Source organism: Armigeres subalbatus, chromosome 3 (genome assembly GCF_024139115.2).
Source record: "Armigeres subalbatus isolate Guangzhou_Male chromosome 3, GZ_Asu_2, whole genome shotgun sequence".
Classification (NCBI taxonomy): Eukaryota; Metazoa; Arthropoda; class Insecta; order Diptera; family Culicidae; genus Armigeres; species Armigeres subalbatus.
In genome coordinates this window covers 176,244,387-176,271,988 of record NC_085141.1, presented here as the reverse complement: position 1 = coordinate 176,271,988, position 27,602 = coordinate 176,244,387, and the positions used below count along the sequence as shown (strand labels likewise).

Below are 27,602 nucleotides of genomic sequence, written 5' to 3'. Positions count from 1 at the left end.
CTATCAACACGTTAACAACTGAGGCACCGGCGACAGCCTATCGGTGACGACAAAAGTGGTAAGCGCCACCACCTAATAGACCGCACGTGGCTCTCGTGGGAAATCGACGCCGATTGTGGTCCCCGTCGGGTACTGTGAAAATGGCCAATTGGGTGATTACATCGTTGTTTGCAAAAGTCACGTGCAGCTCCAATCAACAGTAAACATCGTCTATTGAACGACACGTGCAATCATGTGAAAATATCCGTACGGAATTTTCAATTTGAAATAAACCAACTTCTAGTCATCAATTGTGATAAGCTTAAATTAAAATAGTGTAGTCTTAGTGTTAGTGTAGTGCATTTAGTAATTGATCTGGCGAAAATGTTCTCAATGGATACGTTCGATTTCGAGGCCGTTATGAGCCGGCATCTTTTCGATGGCCCGGCTATGCACTCGCAACATCATCATCATCATCCCAGTCTGCTGCAGACGGCTTACGTAGATTCTACAACTTCAAATAGTTCGGACTACTTCCTTGCCGACGATGAAAATACCACCGACAGTGATTCGTTTTGCGGATTTAATAGCGACCAGGAAAATAACGACGAAATCAAAGAGTAAGTTTTTGTTAGCTGAAAATGTTTAATTGCAATTCTAATTCAACAAGTAGTGGGCCATCAATAGCGATATAGTGTTACAGTAATAGAGTAAAAGCCTGAGTGGTATTTCAACGATTACAATGTAGAACAGAAATGGTGAACCTCATATTACTCTAAATGTAACTCAAGTGCGTTCGGACCAAACCTTATGAGGCAAAACGTTAGAATCTGTCCATGTCATAGGCCAAGAATTGATTACCGAAACATGATATGGACTTGATTGATGTTTGGACACTTGCAATTAATTTGTTGATCTACATTGGGTAACCCTTAGACCGCTACACCAGATACAGCATGGCACCTCCGACCTCGTAGAGGCCGCACGGTTGGAACTAGAACAAATAAATATTTTCCCCAAAATCTCCGATGAATTTACTGTCATCGTACGTAGGATTTTTTGATTATGTAGAAAAATGAAACAATGACAACGTTTTGAAATAACAAATCAGATTTTCGGACGCAAAAGATGGCCATAACGGCTCTTACGGTAACAGAAAAAGGTTTAGAATTCAACACTGCTTCACTTTTTGGCCTGTAACTTTTGAACAGAGTGATCCGAAGAGATCGTAGTGCGCTGTGATTGGAGGCGGATGCAAAAAAAATGTCCCGTCACATTTAGCAGTTTTCTTCTACCTTTTACAAATTTCAAACTTGAAGCCTGAAGAAATTTCCGAATCCCAGTTGTCGAGTCCCGATCGAAGAGTTCAATTTGGCTTGAATGACCACTTGAAACATCAGAACAGATTTATTAAGAAACCATGTCGCCGATTTCGAGGGGATACTATGACCAACAGTTCAAATACCGTGGTCCCCAATCAGCGAGGGATTGGACCGAATGATTTGGAAAGAGCTGGCTGGTGAATAGCAGGGATGTACCAGAACCCGAGTTTTTTCGATAGTATTTTTGACGGTCGGTAAGGAGCGGGCTTGGTAGTCATATGGCTACTGCTTCTGCCTCATACGCAGGAGGTCATGGGTTCAATCCCAGGTCCGTTCCATTCTCCAACTTTGTATCTTCCTCTATATTTCTCATGTTCTAGCAATCGCTAGAACTGGAAATGGACTTTCATACCGTTTCCATTTTTATTCCTATACCTTCAACTTGAGTATTCTAACAGTAATCTGCTAGAATTGGAAATGAACTATAGAGCTCGTTTCCTACATCCAATTAGAAATTCCATCAGTTACCTTCTCCTATCTATCACATTGGCAGCTCGTTAACCAAGACGAACCTCTGCCTCTCCAACCTAACCCAGAAATTCCAACAAATTCCGCATGAACTCGTGGCAAGTGCAGAGGTATATTCGGCTTGCAGTGGGCGAGTGATTGCATCATCATTTCCTCCCCTTCCCTACATTGACTTGCATTCTGACGTGGCAGGCGCCAGTATGACCTAACAAATGAGATCACCAGTACTTGTACATTGAAGATGTGTGCTAGTCCCAAGCAAACATCTGTTGGTTCCCTGTGCAAGAACAGCTGATCTGGTCATAATGGAGTAGCAACTACGAGCAGTCAATCAAGCTCAAGCTCAAGCTCAAGTATTTTTGACGGTCGGTAAGGTCTTCGAGGTCCAGGTATGTCCAATTTTGATTTTTTGAACAAAAATGTCTTATATGTAATGTCAAATTATTTACTCATATTTCCATCAGAGGTACACATTTAAAGTTGTTAACAGTTGCTATAGATCGCGGTAGTATCGAATATTTGCTCACAGTTATTTTTTGTTCCTTGTTGGGTACATTTTCCACTGCGACCAGTTGGTTGATCTATTGTGGCAGGCCCCGTTTTAATGTTTGTGCCTTGTCAGTGTGTCATATCACTATGAATTTGAGTGACTTCCACTTGCTGATTGTAGGCATTTTCCCAATAAGGTATAACATATCTTATGAAATGTATTGCCTTATTGGGAGAAGTCATCCATACATCTGATGGTTGTATTAGTCCTTTATCGAAAAATTTGCGCCTTTTTTGGAAAAGTGCTTCACAGGTACACAATAAATGTTCCGAATCTTCCGTGTCCCTTTCACAGAAACGACAGGTATCATCTTGAACTTTACATAGTTGTTTCAAATAATATTTACTCAGGCAGTGTCCTGTTATTAAACCGCAGAAGGTATTTAAATCTTTTTAGATAGACTGAGCAGTTTTGAGTAACAGTTTTGTTGGGTGATATAAACCTTTTAGATTGCCTTGCTATTATTGTTTTTTTCCAGATTTCATCAATCACATTTTTCCCAGGTTTTAGTTCCATTTTGAGGGTACATTTGAGGCCCCACAAAATGGTTCTGAATCTAGGAAAGGTTTTGATGATCAATGTCTTGCTAAACAATCTGCTTTTTCGTTACCTTCAATTCCACAGTGCCCAGGTACCCAAAATAGACTTACTGAACTATTTTTAGCCACCTGGTGTAGTAATTGAATGCTCACAGTTATAGTTTTTTAAGTGTACCGGTTTGTCATCACGAATTTTAATTCTACTATCAAAAATAATCCAGGTTTCTCAATTTTATTAATTTGAGTGCAAGAAAGGAGACACACATCAGAAACACATCACAGGAATGTATTACAGATAAGATTATGGAATGATTATGAAAACTAACGGTGTCACTTAATTGCTTAGCTATCAAGAGACCTGATTTGCCGTTATACGTATAATTGTCCCATGTACATAGGAAATCCCTGCAAACATGGAGCAAGTGCATATAACGGCAGTGAAATAGAGTGTTCAGGGATGTAATTAGCTTATATAATGGGTGTCTTGTAAATACGTTTAGAGCGCACATGGAGATGAGTACACTTCCACTATGTCATTTTATGTAGTGCATAGTATATTAATTCTTATGAGGATTGTCCAATTGTGCCATATGTATAACAAAGAATTGATTCAAAAATACCTGGGTCAAAGCAGTCCACGGATAAGAATGTGCTTGCTTTTCCTACTTCTGAAATTGCCAGCTGATGAAAAATTTTATTTGGTACATTCTGGCGGGGCATCCTGAGCAGTGTTAATTTGTGGTGTGACTGATCAAATCAATTTGAAATATCGTATATAGGTATATCCTCGTTTAAATCAAAAATTTATCCCATGACATTTGAAAAGTAACTCTGAAGTATCAAACATCGTAAACAATTTATTCGCTCGAAACTTTAATGATAATCTCAAAAAGTATCACACACACAAATGAATTGACACTGTTTATTGTTTATTTGAGTAAACAAAAACATGTGTGTTCGATAAATAACAACAACAAAAAACAAATACGAAGATAGTTTTAATGTATTGGTGTGCACGCTAAAAATTCGAAGTAAAACGAAGTTGCGCCAGAGTCTAAAAATTGATGCAACGAGCAATAATTTTTAAGTTTATTTTTAGTGACAATGTTGAAACCTGTTAGGGAACTTCAGCAAATTGAAATGTTTAGATTACTATTTTTTGAATCTCAAACCAAACTCTGGATCTGTGGCAACAAAATAAATTTTGTAATAATGTTTATCCAAATTGAGGCCAAATTTTGGTGTGTAATACATAAAATTATCTCAAATTCCTGAAACACTGATTGATAATGTGATCCAGACAATTGATCATTTGAGCCTTATAGGTTAAAGCATATATTTCAAGCACATTAGTTTACGCAAGAGCAAGAATCAATCCAGGATGGTGGCGAGCTGCATACAACTACATACAAGATCAAACTTTTTTATTATTATTATTTTGTTAAGGTGAAATCAATACCTTTTTATAAGATAACTCAATAATCGGTAAAGTGCTTTGTGGCGTTTTGGCCCAACTTAATGTCTCAATTATCAGTAGGATTTCAGATATTAGATTGTAGATATAATGCCTGTCTACAAAAAAAATGAATGATTACTACACGTGTTTGTTAAAAATAATTATAATCATTATTCAGTTCTCGAGTTATGAAAAAACGGAGTTATACTTATATACCCAAAAAATTTAGTAGATAAATTTTTGTACACCTACATATGAAAAGTGACATTTGTCATCAATGATTTGTTATGTATTATTGAAAAGTGAAAAGTGATTTCTTGTGCAGTCGTGTTTTTCCAGTAAGCAGAGCATCGGTCGGTCGTCGAAATGTAGTTTTGCTTTGTGCGGAAAGCAAAACGATCGGCCGGTCACCGAGATTTTGTTCTGCATTGTGCGGGTGAGTAAATTAATCAGAAAGTGAAAATTTGTTTCTTGTCCAGTCGTGTTTCTCCAGTAAGCAGAGCATCGGCCGGTCGTCGAAATTTAGTTTTGCTTTGTGCGGAAAGCAAAACGATCGGCCGATCACCGAGATTTTGTTCTGCTTTGTGCGGGTGAGTAAATTAATCAGAAAGTGAAAATTTAGTTCGCGTCCAGTTGTGCATTGCGGTCGATGATTAAAATAATTAGCATTTGTTCGATTGTTTTTGTTTTAAATCAAACTACACGCTATACACGGCAGACCGTTTACCAAAACGAACCCTGCCACACTTCCTTCTCCATATATCCAACATCCCAGTGATTTCTCGTGGAAGTGCAGATGACTCGTCGGCTTCTATCAAAGCGAGTATCACGTCAACAATTTCCTACCTATTCCTTAATTGACCTGCATTCGGACACGGCCGGCGCTGGTATTGCTTATTTTTGGGTCACCAGTTTTTACACATTGAAGATGTTGTTAGTCCCAAACTTCATCTGTTGGTTCTCTGTGTAATTACAGCTGACCTGGCAATAACGGAGTAGCAACCGTGGGCGGTCAATCATGCTCATGCTCATGCTCATGTAACTTTTGAACAGAGTGTTCCCTAAAAATAAATCTCATTTATTAATTGGATGCATCGTTATTCGGGGGAACATAGATTATTTGTTTATTGTGTTGTAAATATTTCCTGCGTAAATAAAATCATGGTTTCTTTCATATTTTTAAAACGAGTACTACTACAAGTAGAACATATAAGGCTGTTGTTCTTGATTATCTGATAATTTAAAAGTTGTTTTTTAAATCTTTTTAGTCGAGTTTTCAAATTTTTCAATTTGGGGTTACTTTGATCATCAAACGTTTAAATTATTTATCTATAAAGCAAGCGTCTGTAAACGAGTTAAGGTAGGCAATGAATCGACTGCTTTGAGCGTGCTTACAGCGGCACACTAGGAGTTAACTTTCTGAAATCAGTATGGCGAAAGGCATCTAAGGTTCGATTTCTCCAAATTAAGCACTTTAATCGAAAAAATATTTGGTAGGCGTAGTAGCGGACACCAGCCCTCATAACTGATACCAAATAGTTTTTCATGAAAAGTTCCTAATTTTGAGAAAACCAGCGTTAGATGTCTTTCGCCATACAAATTTCTGGCGATTAACTCTTGCTGGCTATTTTGTGCATATACTATAGCGCCTGGATGTGGCTGCGGCGGGTAGAAAATCAGCCACTGCCAATAATTAATTATAGTTGAAATCCCTTACAATGAGACGATGTGCGACGATTGTTTCGAGAAAGGCATCATCACCGCTAGTGCAATTATCTGGGTTATCAATAAAAATCAAAATTTTGAAACAAAAAATATGGACTAACCAAAAAATAAGATTACTTATCACACAATTATACTGCCGTCATACGCATATTTGTCCCATGTTTGCTGGGATTTCCTATATACATGGGACAACTATGCGTAGAACGGCAGTATAGGTACGAGCCATTTGTTTTGCTATTATATTTGTTCTAAGTGCTTTATTGGTGGCTTGCTGTGAGTTCAAAAATTAATGTTGATTTTATTTTCTAAATTTTGGCGGAAAATAAACGAGACTCTTAATGAACGACAAGTATCTGCTGCAACACTAAATGTGCCAACCTTATCTACTGTTGGAACTCACCCTCCCATTGATTCTGAGACTGTATTGAATGCTTGTACGAAACTAAAACGCTCGTCAAATCCCGGAGCAGGTGGAATTTCGTCCTTAATTTTAAAGAAGTGCTCAACTGCTCTATCTCTACCATTGTCCGCTATTTTCACACATCTTTACGCTCCGGAGTTTCGCTTCTCTCTGCGCAATGGCGAAACTACTCGAGATTATTGTCCTCGCATTCTTAACTCACAGCTGTATTACTTTTATAACTGAAATTCAACATGGATTCATCCCTAAAAGGTCTACCATCACAAACCTCGTATCGTACGTTTCGTTTATAGCTCGTTCCCTACATAATCGACTTCAAGTTGACGCTGTATAACACTGATCTATCAGCTGTCTTTGATAAAATCAATCATCAGATTGCGGTGTTCAAACTGCAGCGACTTGTGTTTCATGAAAACATCTTAAATTGGCTCAATTCCTTTCTAGTTGGTCGCAAAATGTTTGTCAAAATAGGAAACAATATTTCTACATCTTCCAATGCTACATCAGGTGCTCCTCAAGGAAGCCATCTCGGGCCATATCTTTTACTTTTATATTTAAACGAAGTGAATTTCTCTATAAAAAGCTTCAAAGTTTCGTAAGCAGATTCTATCATGTAATTCGTACTGAAACTAATGCTTTGTACCTGCAATCTCAGCTCAATGCGTTTGCCGAATGGTGTGTTGCAAATCGGATGGTTTTGAATGCCTCTAAGTGCTCTGTTATCAGTTTTGCTCGCAAGCAACCAATTATTAACTTCGATTACAAAATCTTTGACACAACCTCACGGAAGGACAAAACCGTGAAAGACTTAGGAGTAATGCTTGACTGTCAGCTCTCATTCAAGGACCAAATAGCGTATGTTTCTTCAAAAGCGTCTAAAAATCTTGGATTTCTATTTCGAGTTACTAAAAACTTCACAAATGTGCACTGTTTGAAAGCTTTATATTGCTCCCTAGTTAGACCAAATATTATAACTTCTGGAACAGTCTTTAGCTCACACTCTTGATGAAGGCATCGACTACCAAGTACAAGCTGCGATCACGTCTGGACTTCTAATGTCCATCTCGCCACTTAAGGAATTTTCTCACTGTTCACAATTTTAGAGTCACCATAAATCACCAATGCGCTGGGTCAATCATCTACCGGAAGAAGCATATATCCGCTATAAAATCTATTGCAAAATAAAGATAAATCAGATCTCCGCTAGAAACACTCGAAATGGTTGACGCACGAGACTCCGGGTAGTGGACGCCAATATTCCAGACGACTTAGAATAGATTTATACGTGGTGCCCATGAGGATTAATAAACACGCTCGGTCTGCTTACACCAAGCTAGTGTGGATATGCTCCGATCTATTACCATCCATGGAATTACAGCTGATTGAGAGCATATTCAACCAAAAATAGTCTTCTTCAGCTAAAACAACTAGCTTATTCAGCTTAAATTGTTTGTTGGGGTATTCTTTAATTCAACAACCGAGTACAACTGGCAATCATCTGAAAATCAATTGGGCTCTTAGGAATAAATAAATTGGACGGATCGGCGCCCTTCATTATCCATTCCCTACACACTTAATTTTTTTCACCGAGATCTCAGCATTTTTTGTTTATTTTCCCGAGGTGGGCACCGCCGAGTTTCAGCAAACATCATTTTTGCCGAGATCTCAGTGAAAGTGACGTTTCAGTTGCCGAGATACAGCAAATATTTTGCTGAAAATCAGTGATAAACAAAATTTTCTGCCGAAGTTCAGTTTTGAAATTTACTGAGCTCCAGCGGTGCCCAATTTTGCCGAGCTCGAAATAGAAAAAGTTAGTGTGTATATTTGTGTGAACACTTCCAAGCATGGCCAATAGGTGTTTGTCATCCTCTATCTCTCACATCACCGGGGCGTCGGTCAAGTAGTACTGCGAACTATTTTGGATTCGAAGACTGGTACTACATAAAGGATTCAGTTCTTCAGGAATTTTCTGCAAATTTCCATCGGTTGGCGTTGCTTCATGTAACAGAACAGCAGTTCCATAAATTTGTTATGGACATGGAAGAAGGAATTTAGTTATATTAACTAACTTGTAAATGTAAATATGCTAAAGGGTTCAATTCCCAGTCCGGTCTAGGAAATTTTGGGTTTGGAAATTTTCTCGACTTCCCTGGGCATTAATGTATCATCGTGTTAGCCTCATAATACACGAAACTTATAATTAGAAGAAGTTGTGCCTATATTACACGAAATCGTCGAAATGCACCTGGGCTTTACGGACGACATCGACCTCATTGGACTCAATCACAGGGCAGTAATGGAAGCTTTTGTTCCACTGGCGAGGGAGACGGCGAGGATAGGCTTAATTATTAACTCTGACACAACGTACACGGTTGTGGATAGAGATAGAGGTAGACCGAATGGTGTTGGTGCCGAGGTAGTGCTTGATGGGGTTGCGTTTAAAGTTGTTGAAGAATTTGTTAACCTTGGAATGCTTGCATGTGACAAAAAAAGAAATAAATAACATATTGCGGCGGCGAATAGGGTTTTCTATGGATTTCGTAATCATCTTATGTCCTGCCATTATGGCACGGCAAATGCTGGGTAAAGCATACCATTGGTACTTCGCGTACCTGAAGGAATAAAATAGACCCCATCTCGCGGTCCTTAGCCTCTTACCCAGCTACTCCTATCCCTACCTCCCCGTGGTGCTGGCCAGGATACGAGCAACCTTAGGGAAGATCGGGTAACCAACCCCGGTGGGAACTATGGTCGTATGCTGACAGGGAAAGGGGGTTTGCTCCTCTCCGGAGGTTCAAATCTTACTGAGCGTCTGTCTCTATGTCAATATCGGCTCACAACATCGTCTGATCTCCATGTTAGGGGCAGTGGTGGAAATCTGCGAACCTTACTCACAAAACAAGAAGTAGGCAATGCAAAAGACTCGCGAACATTTGTTTTGCCCTTTTCTTGCCTAGCTACTACTCGCAAAGAAAACAAAAAAACGAACCCCGAAAAATGTTCGTGAAGCTTCGCGAGTCATTCAGGTTAATTTGCTAAAAGTCATAAAACAACCTCGGAACTTATTTCTCACTATGTTCGAGCAAGAACACAATTGTTTACTGTTATTGTGTTTATGTCAAGTCAAATCTATCCATTGTATTCGAAATAATCACAAAAACTCGCGACCGTGTTTTTACTCCCGAACAAAATACAGCCCTGCTTTTTGTTTTTGCTCTGCCCGTACTCGCGAACAAAGCAAGCGCCAGAAAAATGCAGACAGTAGGTTCGCGCGAGTATGGCATTTTTGATAGGCCCAATTACACTCTTTTCTTACTCGTGAAGCGAGTATTTCCACCACTGGTTAGGGGCGACATCGTCTGAGTGCCAGCAAGGGAAACTGTGCACCATGGTCCACCGGGAATAAGGAGGAATGGTCCTCCGGAAATTTAGGGGGTTTGGTGTCAGGCCCTGCAAGCCAGCCTTTGAAAAAACATAAGCAACGAACAATCAACAAGAGAGTACGGACCGGAACTATTGGCGAAGACAACCGCGACGAAAGAGGACTAGCGATTGGAAACTCGGTTCGTGAAACTGCAAATCTCTCAACTTCATCGGGAGCACACGCATACTCGTCGATGTGCTCAAGGACCGTGGATTCGGCATCGTAGCGCTGCAGGAGGTTTGTTGGTAGGGATCAATGATGCGAAGGTTTAGGGTTTAGTTAGTAATCATACCATCTACTAGAGCTGCGGCAACACACACGAGCTGGGAACAGCTTTCATAGTGATGGGCGATATGCAAAGGCACGTGATCGGGTGGTGGCTGATCAACGAGAGAATGCGCAGGTTGAGGATCAAAGGCCGGTTCTTCAACTTTAGCATAATCAACGTCCATAGCCCACACTCCGGAAGCACTGATGATGATAAGGACGCATTCTATGCGCAGCTGGAACGTGAGTACGACTGCTGCCCAAGCCACGACGTCAAAATCATCATAAGAGATTTGAACGCTCAGGTTGGTCAAGAGGAGGAGTTTAGACCGACTATTGGAAAGTCCAGCGCTCACCGGCTGACGAACGAAAACGGCGTACGACTAATTGATTTCGCCGCCTCCAAGAATATGGCCATTCGCAGCACCTATTTCTAACACAGCCTCCTGGAGATCACCACTGCAGACAGAAAACTTCTCCGACATTATCGACGTCAGGACATATCGTGGCGCTAACATCGACTCTGACCACTATCTGGTGATGGTGAAACTGCGCCAAAAACTATCCGTCATCAACAATGTTCGGTACCGACGACCGCCGCGGTACGACCTAGAGCGACTGAAGCAACCTGATGTCGCCACTGCATACGCGCAGCATCTCGAGGCAGCGTTGCCGGAAGAGGGTGAGCTCGATGGGGCCCCTCTTGAGGACTGCTGGAATACAGTCAAAGCAGCCATTAACGACGCAGCGGAGAACAACGTCGGGTATATGGGTCGAAGTCGACGGAACGATTGGTTCGACGAAGAGTGCAGACAGATCCTGGAGGAGAAGGGCGCAGCGCGGGCGGTCGCGCTGCAGCAAGGTACCCGGCAGAACGTGGAACGTTATAGACGGAAGCGGAGACAGCAGACCCGCCTTTTTCAGGAGAAGAAACGCCGCCTGGAAGAAGCGGAGTGCGAAGAGATGGAACAGCTGTGCCGTTCTCAAGAAACACGCAAGTTCTACCAGAAGCTCAACGCATCCCGCAATGGCTTCGTGCCGCGAGCCGAAATGTGCCAGGATAAGGATGGGAGCATCTTGACGAACGAACGGGTGGTGATCGAAAGGTGGAAGCAGGAGGAGGAGGAGGAGATGACTACGTCAGTTCAATGGACGATGGAAGCCAACCAGCCCCCTCTTTGAGGTAAGTTAAGGATGACATCCAACAGCTAAAGACCAATAAAGCAGCTGGTAAGGATGGTATCGGAGCTGAGCTCATCAAGATGGGCCCGGAAAAGCTAGCCACTTGCCTGCACAAACGGATAGTCAGAATCTGGGAAACTGAACAGCTAGGAGGAGGAGTGGAGGAAAGGGGTGATATGCCCCATCTATAAGAAAGGCGACAAGCTAGAGTGTGAGAACTTTCGAGCGATCACTATCCTTAATGCCGCCTACAAAGTGATATCTCAGATCATCTTCCGTCGTCTGTCACCATTAGTGAATGAGTTCGTGGGAAGTTATCAAGCCGGCTTCGTTGACGGCCGCTCGACAACGGACCCGATCTTTACTGTATGGCAAATCCTTCAAAAATGCCGTGAATACCAGGTCCCAACGCATCATCTGTTCGTTGATTTCAAGGCGGCATACGACAGTATAGACCGCGTAGAGCTATGGAAACGAGACGAGAACAGCTTCGCTGGAAAGCTTACCAGACTGATCAAAGCAACGGTGGATGGTGTGCAAAACTGTGTGAAGATTTCGGGCGAACACTCCAGTTCGTTCGAATCGCGCCGGGGACTAAGACAAGGTGATGGATTTTCGTGTCTGTTGTTCAACATTGCGCTAGAAGGTGTCATGCGAAGAGCCTGGTGTAACAGCCGGGGTACGATTTTCAACAGATCCAGTCAATTTATTTGTTTCACGGATGACATGAACATTGTCGGTCGAACATTTGCAAAGGTGGCAGAACTGTACACCCGCCTGAAACGGGAAGCAACAAAAGGTGGTGGTGAATGCGTCAAAGACAAAGTACATGCTTGTGGGCGGGACCGAGCGCGACAGGGCCCGCCTGGGAAGCAGTGTTACGATAGACGGGAATACCTTTGAGGTGGTCGAGGAATTCGTCTACCTCGGATCCTTGCTAACGGCTGATAACAATGTTAGTCGTGAAATACGAAGGCGCATCATCTGTGGAATTCGGGCCTACTACGAGCTCCAGAAGAAACTGCGGTCAAAAAAGATTCGCCACCGCATCAAATGTGTCATGTACAAGACGCTTTTAAGACCGGTTGTCCTCTACGGACATGAAACATGGACAATGCTCGAGGAAGACTTGCAAGCACTCGGAGTATTCGAGAGACGGATGCTTAGGACCATCTTTGGCGGTGTGCAAGAAGACGGTGTGTGGCGGCGAAGAATGAACCACGAGTTCGCCCAACTTAACGACGAACCCAGTATCCAGAAGGTGGCTAAAGCCGGAAGGGTACGATGGGCAGGACATGTTGCAAGTATGCCGGACAGCAACCCTGCAAAGATGGTGTTCGCTTCCTATCCGGCAGATACGAGACGGCGTGGAGCGCAGCGAGCGAGATGGGCAGACCAGGTGCAAAACGACTTAGCGAGCGTGCGCATTTCCGAGGATGGAGATATGCGGCCTCGAACCGTGTATTGTGGCGTCAAATTGTTGATTCAGTGTTAGCTATTTAGATGTAGACTAAATAAATGAATGAATGCAGACGAAAAAGAAATGATAAAACTCTGTTTCTACCCGTGGCATTTTACGTACATGAAGCGCGGAAGTTAAAAGATGCAGACAGATAAGCATTTGGGATTTTTTTTAGCCCTCTTAGTAGAATATCTTCACTTGTCATAATACGAGTTTAGTACCGACTCAAATTCTGAACATGACTCATATTCCGAACAGTCGCGTTTAAACGGTCATTAGAACCTTATTCGCGTAGTTTTCTTCATAGGATCTTGAATTCTTTTGCAATTTTGGTTCTCCGTTCGAAAAACTGATGAAATTCTTAGTTTTAGGGTGCTAAAACGCTTGTGTTCGGAATATAAGTCATGTTCGGGATTTGAGTCAAAACGGTACCGTCAACTGGGGGGAAGATGATCATTGAGGTGAAGATGATCATTTGATGTGTCAGTCAAAAGTGCCAAATTTTTTTATGAAACGGTAGTCAACAATATTCTCCGTTCAAGTAATGTTACCGCTAGGTAGAAATCCGAGTTTTTCGATTATAATCATGAAAATGTATTTTGTGGAAGCAAGAGAGAGATAGTCATAAATGACTCTATTTTCGTTTCAAATATGGACTTCTTAGACTTATTTACGTAGTAAATTCAACATTCATACAAATAACCTAGTGTATTTTGACTACCAGGTCATAATGGTTTTAGTAGAGCTGTCTTGATCAACTTCACCCCAAACTAGATTATTCAAAAAATGTGTGATAATTCAATTTATTTTAATAAATGCGAACGCATTACAGAAAACTAAAGTTGTTGATTATTGCAACGTGAAGCAGTACATGTTTTGAAAATATTTGTTTCGATTTAAAATGTAAACACACATTGTTATTGCATGTTTTGTCTTAAAAATGATCATCTTCCCCCCAGTTGACGGTACTATTATATTTAATTATAAGGCGTATCTTGTCGAGTCAAGTACGAGTAGGTCGAATCAAGTACGAGTAAGTCGAATCAAGTACGAGAATTGCAGTTGATATTGAAATACGTATCTATAAACCCTTCTTCTTATTGGCATTACATCCCCACACTGGGACAGCTTAGTGTTCATTAAGCACTTCCACATTTATTAACTGCAAGGTTACCATTTTTGCATTTGTATATCATGAGGCTAACACGATGATACTTTTATGCCCAAGGAAGTCGAGACAATTTCCAATCCGAAAATTGCACCGGGAATCGAACCCAGCCACCCTGGTTTTGCTTTGTAGCCGCGCGACTTACCGCACGGCTAAGGAGGGCCCCTCCTTTCCTTTTCTATAAACCCTAGCAGTACAATTTTGAGTGACTTGGTTGCAGTAACTCCTGTATGACTCAATTTGGTTGTATATGAGTGTGTTACTCGGGAAGTTTACAACGTGGTGGAATTAAATGGAATAATACCAAATACGTCTTATAGCACGTGTTGGATGTATTCCAAAAAGAATCCCTGGAAATTTGAAGAAATTTTTGAATCTAAGAGGATTTTCGAAAAAATGGCTAATGGATTCCCGAAGCATTTCCTATTGGAATTTCCTAAGAAATTCCTAAGCGCCGTCAGGAATTTCAGAAATTTATTAAACTGGCGAAAAGTTTATTTCCAGAAATTAAGCAATAAGATGATACCCAAGCCATGGTGATTGTGAATAACCGTTTCGATAGAGTACTCAAAGCATTACATATCTCGTTTAGGGGTCGTACACTTATTACGTAAGCACTTACGCGGGGAAGGGGGTCTGTCATTTTTTTACGCTCCATATGGACAAAAAATAATTTATATGGAAAAAAATCTTACATGGGGGAAGGCAGCAGGGACTATGTCCAAGGGCTTGACGATCCCTCCCCAGGCCATCTGCGAGTTGTGGCGCCTGCCTAGGATGTGGTGGGGTTTGACAGTGGGCCCTGTTAAACCTCTATAAAAAGCTGCATGTATCCGCAAGTAGGCTCCGCCAAAGCGACCGTGTGCCGCTCAAAGCGCACAAGCCCAAGTCCTGGTGTTAGGTGGGACGCTAAACAGCCCTGACACGACGGCCCTCCGACGAGACAGGAGGTTTGCGCAGGCCCAATAAGCCGCCTTTAAAAACAACTATTACGAACGACATAGAAGATAATACGACTCGATACAATCGGCAACGACCTAGGCGACGAATAAAGGATCACGATTAGAAGCTTGGAACATGGAACTGCAAGTCGCTAGGCTTCGCAGGTTGCGACAGGATAATCTACGATGAATTACATCCCCGCAACTTCGATGTCGTAGCGCTGCAGGAAATCTGCTGGACAGGACAGAAAGTGTGGAAAAGCGGGCATCGAGCGGCTACCTTCTACCAAAGCTGTGGCACCACCAACGAGCTGGGAACCGGCTTCATAGTGCTGGGAAAGATGCGCCAACGCGTGATTGGGTGGCAGCCAATCAACGCAAGGATGTGTAAGCTGAGGATAAAAGGCCGTTTCTTCAACTATAGCATCATCAACGTGCACTGCCCACACGAAGGGAGATCCGACGACGAGAAAGAAGCGTTCTATGCGCATCTGGAGCAGACATACGACGGATGCCCACTGCGGGACGTCAAAATCGTCATCGGTGACATGAACGCTCAGGTAGGAAGGGAGGAAATGTATAAGCCGGTCATCGGACGGGATAGTCTGCATACCGTATCGAACGACAACGGCCAACGATGCATAAACTTTGCAGCCTCCCGCGGAATGGTAGTCCGAAGCACTTTCTTCCCCCGTAAGAATATCCACAAGGCCACATGGAAATCACCTAATCAAGTAACGGAAAACCAAATCGACCACGTTATAATCGACGGTAAATTCTTCTCCGACATCACGAACGTCCGCACTTACCGCAGTGCGAATATTGAATCCGACCACTACCTCGTTGCAGTATGCCTGCGCTCAAAACTCTCGACGGTGTACAACACGCGTCGAAGTCGGACGCCGCGGCTTAACATTGGGCGACTACAAGACGGTAGACTAGCCCAAGAATATGCGCAGCAGCTGGAAGTGGCACTCCCAACGGAAGAGCAGCTAGGCGCAGCATCTCTTGAAGATGGCTGGAGAGATATTCGATCCGCCATTGGAAGCACCGCAACCGCTGCACTAGGCACGGTGGCACCGGATCAGAGGAACGACTGGTATGACGGCGAATGTGAGCAGTTAGTTGAGGAGAAGAATGCAGCATGGGCGAGATTGCTGCAACACCGCACGAGGGCGAACGAGGCACGATACAAACGGGCGCGAAACAGACAAAACTCGATTTTCCGGAGGAAAAAGCGCCAGCAGGAAGATCGAGACCGTGAAGAGACGGAGGAACTGTACCGCGCTAATAACGCACGAAAGTTCTATGAGAAGTTGAACCGTTCACGTAAGGGCCACGTGCCACAGCCCGATATGTGTAAGGACATAAACGGGAACCTTCTTACGAACGAGTGTGAGGTGATCCAAAGGTGGCGGCAGCACTACGAAGAGCACCTGAATGGCGATATGGCAGACAACGGTGGCGGTATGGTAATGAACCTAGGAGCACGCGCGCAGGACATGCGACTTCCGGCTCCGAATCTCCAGGAAATCCAGGAGGAGATCGGCCGGCTGAAAAACAACAAAGCCCCTGGAGTTGACCAACTACCAGGAGAGCTGTTTAAACACGGTGGTGAAGCACTGGCTAGAGCGCTGCACTGGGTGATTACCAAGGTTTGGGAGGATGAGGTTCTGCCGCAGGAGTGGATGGAAGGTGTCGTGTGTCCCATCCACAAACAGGGCGATAAGCTGGATTGTAGCAACTACCGCGCAATCACATTGCTGAACGCCGCCTACAAGGTACTCTCCCAAATTTTATGCCGTCGACTAACACCAATTGCAAGAGAGTTCGTGGGGCAGTACCAGGCGGGATTTATGGGTGAACGCTCTACCACAGACCAGGTGTTCGCCATACGTCAGGTATTGCAGAAATGCCGCGAATACAACGTGCCCACACATCATCTATTTATCGACTTCAAAGCCGCATATGATACAATCCATCGGGACCAGCTATGGCAGCTAATGCACGAAAACGGATTTCCGGATAAACTGATACGGTTGATCAAGGCGACGATGGATCGGGTGATGTGCGTAGTTCGAGTTTCAGGGGCATTCTCGAGTCCCTTCGAAGCCCGTAGAGGGTTACGGCAAGGTGATGGCCTTTCGTGTCTGCTATTCAACATCGCTTTGGAGGGAGTAATACGAAGGGCAGGGATTGACACGAGTGGTACGATTTTCACGAAGTCCGTCCAGTTATTTGGTTTCGCCGACGACATTGATATCATGGCAGCCATGAACCGAGCTGAATGGAGAAGTCTTTTATGTGCAGCACAGGCCACTCCGGCCTTAGTCTGATGATAAATAATAAATGGGGGAAGGCGGTTCGAAACACACAGAAAAAATGCTTACTCAATTAGTGTACGACCCCTTAGAAGAAATGCTGAGGACTTAACCGGATTTTTTGTTCGGCCTCCATGGAACTTGGTGAGCTTGACGGTTGGTGAAGATAAAGAAGGTGTTAGGAAATCGAACTCGCCAACTCCGGATTGGTAATCGCAACTGGAGACCCCATGTATTTACCAGTGGTAAAAACTCATGCAATGAGTTTAAAGGATACTTTTGAACAGTTTCTCAAAATGTTCAATGACCAATGAATTGAGAACGGTACAATGGATGATGATCCGGAGATAAGATTTCGCGAAACAATCTGTCAGAGGCACTGCTTCCAGACACATCGTATGAGTCGAATTTATATAACGCAACATCGAGACATCAGTACTGAACCAACAAACAACAGAATTTATCACTTGTCATAAGACGAGTTTGTACCTTCCCATTTAATTCCACCACTTGATTGTACCTTGATAGATACGTATTTCGACCTCAACAGTAAGGTCGTCTGTTGATGTCGAAATACGTATATGTCAAGGTACAATCAAGTGGTGGAATTAAATGGGAAGGTACAAACTCGTCTTTTGACAAGTGAAGACATTCCACTAAAAAGCTCAAAATAATTTTCTAAACAGAATTTATGTCAGCAATCTTCGTCGTCGTCATTGATGTCATTGTGTCTGAAGTTATCACTTAATTATCATTTTCTCTGATTTGTTTGCCATCTACAGAATTTATTCCACACGATCGTCCAAGTATCGTCGCCCAAAGTGCGCCTCCCAACAGGCACAACAACGACAGGCAGCGAACCTCCGCGAGCGCCGTCGCATGCAAAGCATAAACGAAGCCTTCGAGGGCCTACGAACGCACATTCCAACCCTTCCATACGAGAAGCGTCTCAGCAAAGTGGACACGCTGAAGCTTGCCATCAGCTACATATCCTTTCTGGGGGAAATGCTACGAAAGGATAAAAACGGCAATGAACCGGGCACAGTGAAACGGCCACCCGTGAAGGAACCTCCGAAAAAGTTTATCGTACGAGGTGAGTAAAGATCCACAAACGCACGGGATGGGTTCGAAAATTGTTGGAATAAGGGAATATCTGTCACTTTTATGGTTCCGTTGTTTACGAAATCGCTATGAAGTGAACCGAATTGAGAACCGTGACGAACGAATCATCACGGAAAGTACCGACCCTCCTTGTGGCAGAAGCAGCCGTTGGTGCTGGTGAGACACACTTTCATAGCGTGGAAGATGAATTGATCGCTTTCGTATTAATCCAGAGAGGTTTTCTACATCAGGAGCCTTCATGCAATTTGAATGATGGAACTTATTTCACATTTACGTTTTGAATATCAATCATTGCGTCTAAACTGATGAACCTAATTAAAAATTGAAAAAATCTTAAGGATATTCATCTTTTTAGTATTTTTCTATTGTTTTAAAACTAGAGATACATTATTACCTACATGGACTGATATTGCGTGTGCTTCAATTGTCTTATTCATAGAAAAGGAGGGGACTCCAACCGACAGACAGTAGATTCGATGGTGTTTCATATTCAAAAAGGATCCGTCATTCTAAAAACATGCAATCCTCTGTTCTAGTCCATATGGATCACTAGAATAATGATTGTTGAATAGAGCTGCTAAATTAAGCGTAAACCGTGACTGATTCAGTTCATCTATCCCTTCCATCAAAATGTGCGAATGAATGGTTTAATGGTATACTGCCACGTCGATTACAGTGACGGCGTGTTTTCTGGTTGGCTCAATATGGTTCAAATTATAGCAAATGTTTGTATCCAGTTCGGGCTGTTTCATTGCAGCTGGTGCTTGGGACATTATCGACGCTCAGTGCTTGGAGTGCGTATGCTTGTACAGAATGTCGAAAATATATGATTCTGAAACACCTATCCACTCGCATTTCTACCGTCATCAATCACATTCCCGTTTGATATCCTTGAACTTATTCAAACAGAGAGATGCATTTAAATCCAGAGCACCTGCAGATCGATACGGCGGTTCCCACGCCTCGATCGATATCTCCACCGTACCCTACTGTCTATCGAGAAGTGAGTATCCAACACAGATAACACCCTCTGAATAGACTTGCAAAGGTGGGTGGGCGAGACATTCTTCCACCCCAACAACATGAAAGGCGCGCTTGCAATGTGAGCCGGCAAAGTCTCTTTCCTCCGAGGAGGTTGGGCCAAATTTTTGAAATTCTTGTGCGCATGTTCGGCATCTCTTTAATTTGCGGGTAACGAATGAAGTTGTTTGCGGTAAATAGCTGGTTCATTTGGCACTAAAGAAGAAAATTCAAAATGGCTCTTAAAAACGTGCAAAATGATAACTGGTGTTGATTGTTGCGTTTATTGAATTATTGCCAAACGAATTACCTACCTTGAAACATGTACCTTGATGGCTTCTTTAGATATATAAATCTATGAATTAAATTAATAAGCGGTAAAGTTAAAAATTTAAATTTATTTTTAAAATCTATGAATAAAAAACCAGATCCAGGGTAGTAATATTGAATCGTATTCGAAATATTACTCATGGAATAATTCACCGGTCGGAAACTTAAGGTTGAGGAATAATTTAAATAGGACAAAAGTTATGTGACATGAATTAATAGTTTAAAACAAAAACAAGTTTTTGTTAATCAATAGTAACTCGAATGTTTTTAAAGGGCATAGCGCCATATGAGACAAATACCCCTGGAAGTGAAATCAACAAGGAGGGAAGGGACATTAATCTTCTTTGCAATGTCACTTTTAATGTCACCTTGTCATAGGGTGAAATGCCCAATAGCGGAGTTTTGCTCTTCCTGCCATAAGAAGTAGAAGTTTTCAACATAATAATTTCACGTGATATCTAATATCAAGTTCTGCATCTCCCTTTCACGATGCATACATTAAACGCTCAAATACACGACGTTATTCGTTGAGATTTACATTTCAAAGTTTGACTGAATTTTTCCCTATAGCAGACCCTCTGGGGGTCCATAATAGGAAAATGCTTCCGTATAGCCGACACTTCATTTGATTTTCATGTTCCGTTTCGGGAAGTTCTTCTTCCATATTATGGACCCCTCAAAACATTCCTATAATGGACACTCTCGTATTTATTTTTTTACAAAACTGTAAAAAATCATCTATTTTTACTATCCATAGCATTTCCAATGCATGTAATCAAATCACGATGAAATTTCATAGAAAAAAAATTATATCATGCTGTAATAATGCAAGTTTCAGGGCCATTCTCGAGTCCCTTCGAAACACGCAGAGCGTTACGGCAAGATGATGGCCTTTCGTGTCTTATTCAACATCCCTTTGGAGGGAGTAATACGAAGAGCAGGGATTGATACAAGTGGTGCGATTTTCACGAAGTCCATCCAGCTATTTGGTTTCGCCGACGACATTGATATCATGGCACGTAGCTTTGAGAGGATAGAGGAAGCCTACATGAAAAGCGAAGCTAAACGGATTGGACTAGTCTTCAACACGTCGAAGACGAAGTACATCACAGGAAGAGGCTGAAGAGAGGTCAATGTGAGCCACCCACCACCCACCAGTTTCTATCGGTGGTGACGAAATCGAGGTGGTTGAAGAATTCATGTACTTGGGCGCACTGGTGACCTCCAATAACGATAAGAGTTGAGAAATTCTGAGACGCATCATGGCAGGAAATCGTACGTACTTTGGACTCCGCAAAACGCTCCGGTCGAATAGAGTTCGCCGCCGTATCAAACTGACAATCTACAAAACGCTTATTAGACCGGTAGTTCTCTATGGACACGAGACCTGGACGATACTCGTGAAGGACCAACCCGCACTGGGAGATTTCGAAAGGAAAGTGCTGCGTACCATCTATGGTGGGGTGCAGATGGCGGACGGTACGTGGAGGAGGCGAATTAACCATGAGTTGCATAAGCTGTTGGGAGAACCATCCAACGTTCACACCGCAAAAATTTGACGACTGCGGTGGGCCGGTCACGTACCCAAAGTGTCGGACAGTAAACCGGTGAAACTGCTCTGACGGGCACAAAAAGGCGAGGTGCGCAGCAAGCAAAGTGGATCGATCAGGTGGCAGACGATTTCCCAAAGATCTTAAAAAATCCAGATTCTAAAAAAACTTGTATTGTAACAATAAACGCATCTGACTTTTCTTGGTGAATTTAGGTGAGTTGAGCAAATGTCTGTCCGTCCGTGCGTATGTGTGTGCACACGAGACATGCACACATATTTAACATTGGCGGCGTGATGTGGCTTATGTTATAACGCTTCAAAATAAGTTAGAATCAAGTTTATTCATAATCGGATAGTTGTAAAAGGGGTCCGGCCACATTTAAATCAAGCTTTTTGACAGATCTTTCATTGCGATTTTATTGCAGAAGGGGACATTTCAGTTTAACCGCCAAAACCGATCATTCGACGGTTATTTATCATGGTATTCAATCAGGGGTGGCATTGCGCACCTCGACTCGAAACGAGCAAACCATGCAACAAGTCATACGAAAGAGCTGTCGAAAGGTGATGCGCAATGAGGCCCCAGGAAGTGAAGTATGAATATAGAATGGTCCATTGAAGCTTCCAGGATCTTTGGATTCCCCGACGACTCTACAAATGGAAACATTTCAGGTTTAGCGCTAGAACCAGCCATTCGGCGGCTCCTTCTTCATGCTTTTCCGTTGTACCATTAAAGACACCGAACCAGCGTTTTAGCTGGTCAGGTGGGTCAGTCAATAACTAACCATCCGAGTCTTTCACAGGCATCGTTGCATTCATTTTCGCCCCACTTAAGCGTCGTAAGACGTCGTAGAGGAGGCGGATGTCTCAGGTTGCTGCGGCTCTCTGCTTCGTCGGCCACAGAGTCCGCCCACGCTCGCTTGTTCCGTCGACATGAGTGTTTCACTTCCTTCTCCAGAGCCGAGTATCGTTCACGGGCTAAGACTTTGGCACCTCTTGTTTTTGTTCGTCCTATCGCTTCTCTTCGCTCCTCTATCTTCCTTCAGGTCTCATCGGTGATCCACTGTTTTCTCTGGGTGCACAATTCGCCCAGATTATTCTCGCTGCTGGCAACGAATACTACTTATTCTATTCTGAATCTAATTGGCAATCGTCCGGCACTACGGAAAACTTCTAGTAGTCGTTGTCGAAACATGTCAGAAGAAATATTGTAGTCGAAATATGAAAACATTTAATTTTTAGCAGATGATACGGAGGGGTCGTTCAAGGCATAATTTCTGCTCCTCGACTTTTGGGAAATGAAGTTACGGTAACGAAGCGGTCTTTCTCGAGTTTATAGAGGAAACTTGGGTAATATGCACCCCCGGGGCAAACCGACACTTTGGCATTTTTGAGTACATTTTCGGCAGTTTTTCGATAGTATTTACTACAGAGCATGTAGTTCGGATCTCGAACTACCAAATCAGTAGTAATTATCCTTGAAAATATTCCTGGCACATAGCTAAAAAATTCAAAAGGTCGTTTTGCCCCGGGGGTGCATATTACCCCAGTTTACCCTATTTGAATTTGGGTCAGCAATACAGGCCAATCGTTGTCACCTGTGAGCGATTTTTCTGCATTCTTGGGCGATTATTCTTCTCACATCAAGTGTTTCGATTCTTAAAAGACGACAGCGTTCCTCGCACGGTAACCATTGGTGACGCCAACCAGTAAAACGTAGAGCATACTGCCCGTGAACAGCTTTTATGCGACCAATTCAACTGGCTTGAAAAGAACACCACGCAACAGCATTCGATTCTGATGAAGATCTCACAAGGGAGCAATAGAGAGACCTGAGTCACATCGGATTCCTGGACTCATCAGTTATTTTGACGATTAAATCTGGTCACGATATCATTAAAGTAAACACGAAATGTGAAGGCACTGTTCAAGATAGCACTAGGGCCCTTAACTCTGCCCGTTGAGGACGTAATCGAATGTGAATTGCTGATTTAAGGTGATTATACAATTTAGCCATGTGGTGAATTTTATATTCACCACACGGGTTTCTACTCCTGTTATCAAAAGTTCATATCTAGCGTAATAATTTTCGTACAATGCTGAAATTGAAGTCGATTGTTTAGCATAAGTAAGCAAACGATCTACTGCTGTTTCATCCCCATGAGCGTTGTGGTTCTTTCAATTCGTGCTCTTGAAAAATCACTAGAAAAAGCACGTGGTTTCCAAGATGGCCGATTTGTGGCTTTGTTGTATAACCACCTTAAGCGATTAAACAAGATAATGTTGCATTTTTAATACTTAGTCTAAGCAAGTACAACATCGATTGTTCGACAAAGATGTTTTGTAAATAATAGCCGTCAAAGAAACATTCCACTATTTTGACTATTTTCATGTCGTCTGCGAAAGAGTAACGGCATCGAGAAAGCAAGAACGTCGGCGTCATTATAGAAAATGGAAAATAGAAGAGGCCCAAGGTTGCAGCTTTACTGGACTCCAGAGTTATTGGGAATCAGCTAGGATTGCGAGCATGCTATGTTTGCGCTGTCTAAACGGTTTTGCAAGTAGGATCTATCCAACCACGCTCCTTGAGGATGCTTCAAGTCTCTCCAGTTTGGCAAGAATTCCGAGGACAACTGTGCGCCTTCAATTCCATGTATGCAGCATCAACCTGTCTGCTTCGCAAGCAGGAGGAAGTAAACTGCAACAAATTCGTGGATACATACCGCTCCAGGTAGAAGCCGTGCTGGTCTTTGTCGAACTAATATTGTCGGCGTAGCACCAAACAATATTCGAAAGAACAGAGCAAAAATTAATTAAATTTACACGATATGTAAATTAGAAAAGATGTAATAATAAATTGATTGAATTAGGAATTTGATTGAAAATTAAGTAGATTTCATAATTGCTGTAGTAATGAATTAATTGAAACTTGAATTCGATTGAAAATTGAGTGTATTTTAATGCACATAATTAGAGCATTGAAAAACACGTAATTTTAAATTTTATTTCACATGTTTTAACAGTACAGTTTATTTTTCAACTGTTGCTTTAAAAATAAATAGATATACGTCGAATTTTCAATCAATATTGATTTAATTTTCAATCGTCATGTAAAAGTACAGTAACATAAGAAAAAAGAATTAGCGGCTGTGTGGCAAGTGCACTTCAGTTTTTCCCACTCAGTAGTACATTTTATTTGTTCAGACAGGATTACAGCTAATTACAGGATTACAGGATTACAGATTTGCATTGCACAGCTTGTTTCGAAGAAGAGGAAAATATATACTAGAGAACAAATTTTTCAGAAAGGGGTTTCTTAAAAATGGTACCAAGAGGATTTTCTGGTTGTTTTTCTGGTGTTTGCTGATATTTCTAGCTCTGCTACCTGTGTGAAATGGTTCAATGTTAGTTTTGTCATTGCCAAAAATGCAATGCTGTTCACCGTATCGCACCATCTGATGGCACATTACATCAAAATATCTGTCATCAGTAATAAAATCAGATATCTTTAGAAAAGATACATTCCGGGAATCGGTCAGTGGCGTAGCGAGAAAATTTGGTGGTGGGAGAGGGGGGAACTCCTGTATTAAGTTCGATCATACAACTAAGAGTTATGACTCTACTCGACATTGTGACTTCCGTCGTTCAAATACAATGGCTCACAATCTTTTCGTTTTCTAAGCTTTTTTCGAGGAGACGAGCCAGCCTCGGGCTTAAAGTCTCCTTAATAAAGGGAGGGAGTATAGGTATTGACATCTTTCAAAGCTGCTAGCTAAATCGTTTTGCTGATTGTGTTTTTTTTTTTATTGAATTGGATGAGCGTTCAAAAATGTTTCCGTTTCAGTTCATCCAAGAATTCCCTGGAGCTTAGGCCTTAAGGTCTGCAAGGTCTTCCTTAGCCATGCGGTAAGGTGCGTAGCTACAAAGCAAGACCAAGCTGAAAGTGGCTGCGTTCGATTTCCGGTCTGGTCTAGGAATCTGTGGTTGGAAGTTTTCTCAACTCCTTGGCAGGAAAGTATTATCGTGTTAGCCTCATACACGAATGCAAAAATGGTAACTTGGGTTAGAAACCTCGAAGTTCACAACTGTGGAAGTGCTTAATGATGAGTACTAAGCGGTGAGTCGGTAATGTCCCGCATGTTCATTTCTGAAAGAAGCAAATAGATCTTTCGTTATGCGTATTGACGTGAAGACCTGTACTCCAATCCGAAAAAAAATCTTGAGTGGCTTGGAATGGAACAGGAATTCAATTGACCGTTCCTTGTGTGTCGTTTTTATTTCATCAGTCGATTCTTTGACTTAGGGAAGATCCATAAAGTACGTCAAGCAAAAAATGGCAATTTTCAACCCCCTCCCCCCCACGTCATGCTTTTTGGATAAATTTTCTAATTTTTTATATGCATCGCCACGCTTCTCTAATACCCCCTCTTCCTAAGCGCGTGACGTACTTTATGGATGCCTTCTCATTTAAGGTCAACTTTTCCATAGAACTCATTTTTTGAACGCTTTAACTATTTTTATTTAAAAGAGGTTTGGTATACATGTTATTTCAGCGGCGCAGCCGAAATTTTTCAAACGTACATATGTATAAGGGTTTGAACGGAATTTTTCTTCTAAGAAATCGAGGGAGGAATATGAACCCCTAAAACCAAAATATTTCTCCGGCTCCCCTAAAATTCACCGGCGGCGCGATCAAAAAATTGCAGCGGCGGCGGCGCCTAAAAATCGTCGGTGGCCACGCCGCGGCGGCGCGCAACTCTGGCTACATACATATCTTTAAATAAATATACTTTTAAAGTGTTCACAGTTTTCATAAATAAATTATATAAAAATATTGAGTAATTTTCCATTCATCTAATGCAGCTCTTTTCAATTTTTATGTAGGGGAAAAGACGGCTTTGGCAGGTTTTGTTCTATTATTGGCAGGGGGGTTTTGCCGACCGAATTTTATGAAATTTGGCCACAATATTCTTTGCAAAGAATGTTTAGGCCAAATTTGAGCATAATCAGTCATAAAAAAAACCCCTGATAATAATAGAACAAAACCTGCCAAAGCCGTCATTCCCTCTAACTAAAATAAAAAAAACACGGAAATAAAGTTTATAGTTTATAAACTTACTTATTCAGAATAATTCAAATTAGATTAACTCTTCTCAATAAAAATACGCATTTTATATATTTCATTGCCTGTCTCTTCCAGCTTGGAGTAACTCGCAAGTCCCAAAAATTTTATAAATAGGTATATGTTTTTTTCTATCACGAGTTGTACGTTTATCCAACGGGACGCTCTGGATTCTGGATTACCTTAAAAACCCAATTTAAAATATCTTATTAGTATTCTCATGGATTATCACAAAAGCACGCCTCGCAATGATACTTTCTACCCTAGATGATGATATTGTAGATCCAGTTGAAAACCGAACTGAGCTCTCGCGACAATCGCATTTTCTTCCATTTCTAAATGTCGCAACTGCATCACGAGTGGTGCGCATGATGGCGCACGGCTATGGCATAGATGCGCACTATTCGCGATGCAGTTGCGACATCCGGAAATGGGAGAAAATGCGATTGTCGCGAGAGCTCAGTTCGGTTTTCAACTGGATCTACAATACATACTTGGGAAGGATCCTTCTAGCTTACACCACCTCCACGTGCATGCTGCCTACACTGTGGGAAAGCGACGGTTGCTCTCCCGCTGCTGTCTGTGTAAATAATTTTCGCTAATGCTGGCCGTATTAGAACATCACTTAAATTGGATTTGTAAACACTCGATGCAAACACGAGTGTTCGAGCATTAATTTGCTCTCGATAGGAAACACTTAATAGGAAGGGACTCTGACGAGTGACGATGACACCCATATGTAGCCTACCCATCTACCCATCGTGCATTATAACAACACAATACGAAGGGGCAGGAAGCTCGCAGCAAAGCAAATAATAATTTTTATCTTTCCCTTTCCGCAGGTGGCAGCGGCCAGGTTCACTCCCTCTCGTGGCATCGGAAAGGTGATCGACACGCTAATGGTCGCTATTTCGCACGGATCTGGCGACCGGAGGATCCACGAAGCAACCAACGGAACATCGCAGCTGGCCCGTCGTCATACTCCAATGGGTTAGTTTAGGAAAGCCGTCACCCCGAGTTTTAGGAGGCAGCAAGATAATGGATAATAGTAAATGGTCCATTTATCATAGAAATTAATCGATGTGCGTGTAACAGTTCTAGTCGTTTCTTTAATCTCATTTATATGTTGAAATATTGTAAATAAATTTTCTTTACCGAAAATGCGCCGCAA

At 42.2% G+C, this 27,602-nt stretch overlaps 1 protein-coding gene across 1 annotated transcript; it reads left to right on the top strand.

Annotated features, from left to right (window-relative positions):
- On the top strand, window positions 1-27,602 carry LOC134219375 (pancreas transcription factor 1 subunit alpha). Its single transcript, XM_062698096.1, has 3 exons — window positions 1-599; window positions 18,068-18,378; window positions 27,274-27,602. The coding sequence occupies exons 1-3, from the start codon at window positions 364-366 to the stop codon at window positions 27,429-27,431; spliced, it is 705 nt and encodes a 234-aa protein (XP_062554080.1). The 5' UTR covers window positions 1-363; the 3' UTR covers window positions 27,432-27,602.

Bases quoted from the DNA above. Each gene is read 5' to 3' on its own strand.
- LOC134219375 (XM_062698096.1), top strand. From the start codon at position 364: ATGTTCTCAATGGATACGTTCGATTTCGAGGCCGTTATGAGCCGGCAT. The intron at 600-18,067 runs GTAAGTTTTTGT...TGCCATCTACAG, and splicing joins AATAACGACGAAATCAAAGA to AATTTATTCCACACGATCGT. The intron at 18,379-27,273 runs GTGAGTAAAGAT...CCCTTTCCGCAG, and splicing joins GAAAAAGTTTATCGTACGAG to GTGGCAGCGGCCAGGTTCAC.